This window comes from Zerene cesonia, chromosome 4 (assembly GCF_012273895.1).
Source record: "Zerene cesonia ecotype Mississippi chromosome 4, Zerene_cesonia_1.1, whole genome shotgun sequence".
In the NCBI taxonomy this organism is placed as follows: Eukaryota; Metazoa; Arthropoda; class Insecta; order Lepidoptera; family Pieridae; genus Zerene; species Zerene cesonia.
Window position 1 is genome coordinate 5,120,669 of NC_052105.1, and position 6,284 is coordinate 5,126,952.

At 32.7% G+C, this 6,284-nt stretch overlaps 1 protein-coding gene across 1 annotated transcript in view; it reads left to right on the forward strand.

Annotated features, from left to right (window-relative positions):
- The window catches only part of LOC119839797 (probable maltase-glucoamylase 2), a 7,951-nt gene extending 2,437 nt beyond the window's left edge, over positions 1–5,514 (forward strand). Inside the window, exons 2-6 of the mRNA XM_038366238.1 lie at positions 640–1,558; positions 2,110–2,317; positions 3,723–4,013; positions 4,093–4,866; positions 5,158–5,514. Of these exons, the coding sequence (XP_038222166.1) occupies positions 640–1,558; positions 2,110–2,317; positions 3,723–4,013; positions 4,093–4,866; positions 5,158–5,514 (2,549 nt within the window). The remainder of the gene's footprint in view (positions 1–639; positions 1,559–2,109; positions 2,318–3,722; positions 4,014–4,092; positions 4,867–5,157) is intronic.
- The last annotated feature ends 770 nt before the right edge of the window (positions 5,515–6,284 follow it).

Sequence of the window (6,284 nt, forward strand, 5' to 3'; positions counted from 1 at the left end):
CAATTTTGTGATCAGCTAACACAGTGTCAACTGCTGCAGTGTATGAGGTGTTGTCTGTACGAACGAAAATGTGGTCAAATCAATATTATATATTGAGATTTGTATTATGCTTTCGAGTATCTAGGGTACATATTATACTAAATGAGTTATATAGTATTAATGTCAGAGATAAAATAATACTTAGATTTCAATTTTCAACGGATGCATTAAAAGTGAGCTGACTATGAATGAACGCAATGCTTCAAAACAGTATAATAATAGATGTTCTACTGTGTATAAAAATTATTATCTCATTAAGGTATTTTTATTATTAAGTATTTCAATAAAACCTTAATCTGAATATTGTATAACCTTTCGCCGATCTTTTTTCTCGAGTGGGTATTTTCTCGAGAAAAATTTAATAAAGTGGACTTGACCTTCTAACGTAATAAAAACAACGCATTATGGATTATCATTATTATTATAATTGGCGTTACAGAGTTTTGTCTATAAATTCTTTATGAATGAAAATTGTTTTGTACTCTTGAAATATTTTATATTAATATTGTATACCTGAAGAAGTACATAAAATCATGTAATTTATTGAAATTACCTGTAGGAGGTAGAATAAGGAATTTTGATTTGGAAATTTTGTTACAGATGTAAAATGGTACGAATCTATACTGCTAAACCGACCACTTAAAGTGGTGACAGCACTATTTCTATTTGCTGTCGTCATTCCCATATTATTGTACCAGTTCTATTTCATACCCAGTGGAAACTTCCAGCTTTCTATTGGCTCATGTCTGATAGCAGAGTCTTCTAGGCTTCCCTGCGGACCTGGCTTCGTACCAGAAAACGAATGTCACCCAGAATGTTGCTACGATTTCACCACAAACTTCTGTTTCCACCGCCTACCCTCAAGATTCTCATACCTCATGGACAGACCGTGGTCCGAATACCAAGTCATGTATCCCAGAGTATCAACTGTGCCCTACAAATCAATGAATAGCCTGACAAGCATCAGACTATCAATTAGCGAAGAAACACCCACGCATTTGTCTATAACATTGTACAACGCAAGAGACGCCTTAAAAGTTGGCAGGAGGTTATATAATAAAAATTACTCGTACACTGTTTCGTCGCCAGAATTGAATTTAGTAATAACAGCCCCTCAGGGCGTTATATTTGATACTATGCGAGGCCCGTTACTAGCATCCGACGGAATTTGGGAAATTACATTTAAATTGACAGATGACGTCATGTTTGGTTTGGGCGAATTGCCTTTGAAGCCAGGAACAACTAAAATCATGTATAACAACGTCAAAGGGTACAGCTCAGCCCCTTTGATATTCGCGCACATTAATGACACTTACCATGGTTTATTGATTGATACAAACGCGCCAACAGAAATCATGATTAGAACGGGGAATCATATTGTAGTGAGAAGTTTAACGGACTTCGAATTGAAATTTCATTTGTTCGTGGGACCAACGCCCAAGGACGTGATGAAAGATTCAATGAAATTAATGAGGGGTAATAAAAAGCTGGAATATTGGATGTTGGGAGCTCACGTTTGGTATGTTAAATAAGTTGAACTACTTACAATAATTAAACAGCACACAAATATCGAGTTCCTATAAACCATTGAAACATATAAAGCACACTAAAACTTGCTATTTATATATAAAAACAAAGCGTCATTCGCCTGAATAACAATCCATAAGTTTATGAGCCTCATTAATGAAAACAAAACACGTATTACGATTTAATTAAAATTAACAGTAAGTTATAATAACACCTTATTGAATAAGCCTAGGGGTAAATGCACTTTGTATTTATTCAAAACACACTTGATTGAATAAGTTATACGTACAAATTTATTGGTTTCGTCTATTTCATACAAATATATGAACTATTTTCCGAATTACAATGAAAAGGTAGAATCCAGTTGCAAAACCATATCAAAATTACTATTGGAATTAAGCAAAAGTGATAGAAAATAGTGAACTACGATTCATTCTCAAAAGATTCTGAATATACGTTCAACCATTAAATACGCAATCAGTATTTCCAGTATGAAAAACAAATAAATAACATTATTAAAAAAATGCCTATGCGTATTTTCAGCGGTACAGCCGGCAAAGAACTTAGTGAGTTTATCACGTCACTTACATCGAATCGAATTCCATTTGAAAGCCACTGTGGTCATAGACCTATTGTGCTAGCAAGCAACCGCTGTGAAAGTAAAGAGGCAAAGAATATACAGGATGTTGCAGACGGAGCTAACATAATACGACGTGCGAATAGACGTTTCGTCCCTCATATATCACCTTATGTAAGTATTATATAGTATTATGTACTTATATACTGTATTGTATTCTTTATTGATGTACAGATAATCACCCAAATAATAACTTATCTACTGAAGTGGTATAACTCTTGTATCGCAATGTAAAAAGTTCAAAAATCTTTGTTTTGCATACGAGTTTATTGCATTTTATACATGAATTATATATTAAGCGTGAATTAACGACTCCGATTTAGTTAGGTTTCACGAACTGTGGTTGTTAATCTTTTATCAATGCAAAAATAATTATAATGCGACCAATTGACGATGTACTAGAGTATTTTGCTTTTGACAGTTTAATTTAAGAATTGTAATAGAGTGGATATCAAGACATTTCGGGTTTTATATTTCGAGGTAGTTGAACACTATCACTATTAATGAATTATCTCTGCTGTTTTATATCATGGATTTCTTCTTGTACACAAAAAACAAATATTAAAATAAACTTAGGTAAGAGACAAGTGTAATCTTTAATTTTTACGGCAGAAAATGATTATTATTTCAGCTTAGTTCGATGAATATAGATCTATCTAGCAGTAGGTCGGAGGAAATTTTGTTTATGGGGGTGGAGGTAGAGATTTGTGTTTCTTATCATAATTTATCAAGTTTGTTATAATGAACTCATACTTATAATTGACCCTAACAATTGATGCAATAAAAGTACTGGGTGTAATTTTTAACAGACTTTAATCGGTTCGAATCCCGGGTGAAGTATGCGAATTTTCGGAAACTTTCAATGCAGTTTTGTTTTTTTTCATAAATAATTAAATATGTATGTAATAACAATTTCCTACATCTTACATCAATTCGAATCTAGAAATAGAACAAATATTTGAGAAATTTTGAAAGAGTAGAAAAAAATCAATCACGAGGCGGGATTCGAACCCGCGACTTTTTGCCAAACCCTAGCCACGCCTAGCCTCTCGGCCAGCCGTGATTCCGCCACAAAAATCGAATTTCATCTACTATTTCAGTTATTTGTTCCTAAGGGACAATCCACGCCATCTATTAAGATGATTAAGAATCATCACAACCAATAGGAAACATTATCTGAATGATTACAATATCGTATCGATGGAACGTGGCCTTCGTTAAATTTAATTTTTAGTTTTATAGCATTAAAATGATTTATAAATGATAAATTTTGAAAGAATACAAAAAAAAAATTATAAATCATTTCAATGTTATAATTCTAAAAATTTAATTGAACTATTTTAATCAATTAAATAGGACAATGACACACAGTATATGATATAAGCTAATGCAATGAGATTCTCATTCTCCTCTTTCAATGAGAGACAAAGGTTAAAAATAACATCTATTATGTGCTTGTTATAGAATAAAAAGAAGTGCCAACAAGGGATAATATTTTAGTTGCTACAATATTTTTCAGATACGTCACAACGAAAACAACAATACACAATCAACTCCCGCCTGTTCGATTTTGCTGGAATTTCAATTATTCATGTATCATGAGCCTCATAGTTTTCAAATGTACAGAGGGAAAATTGGAAACGATTCATTATTATATCCTGCATACGACGTCGCAACAACCCATTTCTTGTCAAGGGTATGGCCTCATTCTATCAAATTTGACGGAGTGGTGATTGAAAATAATTGGCCTTTGGATAAAAGCAATAAGTCTCAACATGATCCGTCCCCATATTTACCATATTTCAATCAGGTAATACATTATTATTGTAATTTTTGAATTGGGTTATAATCTTTTCATAGTTTACTTTTGTGTTTACTTTTTCTTGTAGAATTTCCGAGAAGTGCTCACAAATACACCCAAATGGAATATCACCCTCCTTGATAGAACAAAAGATTATATTTCCAAGCATAACACATATGGACAGGAATCCATAAACGCCTTTAGAAAAATAATAGGTAACGACACGTATACATCTGCTAGCAGTCATTGGATGGATGGGTCAGTTGCCGTAAACAGACAGAATATAGATACTCTTTGGTCAAATCTTCATAAGGAACTAGTGGCTGCTGCTTTAGGAGGAATATCAGGTCATTGGTTATGGTCTTCACCGGTTTGCGGTGACACTGATAAATATTTCCCCACAAATCAAACAGATCTCTGCGTCAAATGGTACATGGCTGCCACATACTTTCCAATGGTTAGAATAGACTCCAATTCCCTCCCAAGAGACCCCACTTCTGTGAATGGAACATACAGAAATAGAATGATAAAAGCGTTGAATACGAGGCTATCGCTTCTGCCGTATTTCTATACAGTGTTGCAAGATGGTCCATTGCTTCGACCAATGTTTTACCAGTTCCCAGACTCAAATTATCTCCGAGAAATAAGTACCCAATTTGCTGTAGGAGACGATTTGCTAATCATTCCTAATTTACAACCATTTCAAAGTCATGTTCATATAACCATGCCACCTGGGACTTGGTACGAACTGTGGGGCGGTGAAAAAATAACATCAAAGGAAGGAGAAATTATTACAATGCCCACGTTAGAATCTGATTTTCTAACTCTAATACGTGGCGGTTCCATAATATTAATTCAGAATGTGAGTTTTTATTTTGTATTTTATGTAAATATCTTATTGTTTACGGTGTAAAAAATCTACTCCTTTTTTTTTTTTTGAAATAAAGTACCCAACGATATAAATGATTAGGTGTCGAAACCTTCGTTAATAAGTGGGTACCTAAAGCAATTTTTCTTGCGTATTAAAATGGTGTATGCATTTATTTATTTTTTTTAAATATAAGATTAGCTAAATAAATTCAAATAGGAGGATTTTTTATTTCAATATCTATTTATTATTCGATTGATATATTTCACAACATTACCTTTTCAGGATGTCAGTCAAACGGCAGAGGACACGCGAGTTGACTCGTCTTTCTCCCTAATTATCGCTTTAGATTGTTACAATTCTACAATTAATTGTTCCGCTTCTGGGGATCTTTATTTACTGCCAACGATTTCATTTCACTTCGAAGCTACGCATGACAAGCTATACGTCACAGCTAAAGGAAATGATTTCGATCCATTATGTGATTGGAATAATGCGATCATCAGAGATGACATTAAAGACATCAAAATATTTGGGCTCGAGACTCAATATAATAACTTTGATACACACAGGCATATTGACGACTGGATTATATTTTGTGATTTGGAATACGATGATGTTATTGAGTATGATCTTATTTGAAATGTTATTACATAACACCTTTCATGTGCGTTTTTTTTATTTTCATTTCTTTAATCTTACCACCCACAATGTATTTTTGTCAAATATATTTTTATAGGTGCGAATTTATACTGCCTCTTCTGCTATATCGAATAATCAGTACCTGTCTGAACCAATACGATGAACGTTGTATAATGTATTCTGTTCTTCCACAATACACACCAAATATTTATTTATTTATTTATTCTTTACAGTACATATTGCCTAAAAATAAATACACATTGTAAAAAAAAAAAAGACCATACAGGCACATATGCACTATAAGGCGGCCTTATTGCTCAAGAGCAATCTCTTCCAGGCAACCTTTTTGTAAAGGAATGTTTAACATATACGCGATTTAATAAATTTGATTTGATTTGATTTGATGGCACAAAGCAATAACTAATATATTGTTAAGGTAGCACAACGTATATAAACATGTATTTAAATATAAACATACAAATAATAATAATACACATACTACATAGATAACAAATATTATACATACATACATAAAATATTATTGAAGTGTAACTGAAAGATTTAAATAAATATAATAAAAAAGCAGCCGAGATAACATACTTGAATACTACCTTAACCAACTTAACTCTTTGTTCTGTAATATTAAATATTCATTGCAGTATAGAGCCGAGAGGAATCCTTCAGATGTGCCTTCTGTCTGTCTCTACAGCATTCCATAAAGTTATATTGATAATTTATTTATTATAGTATTAGTACATTCATATGAATTC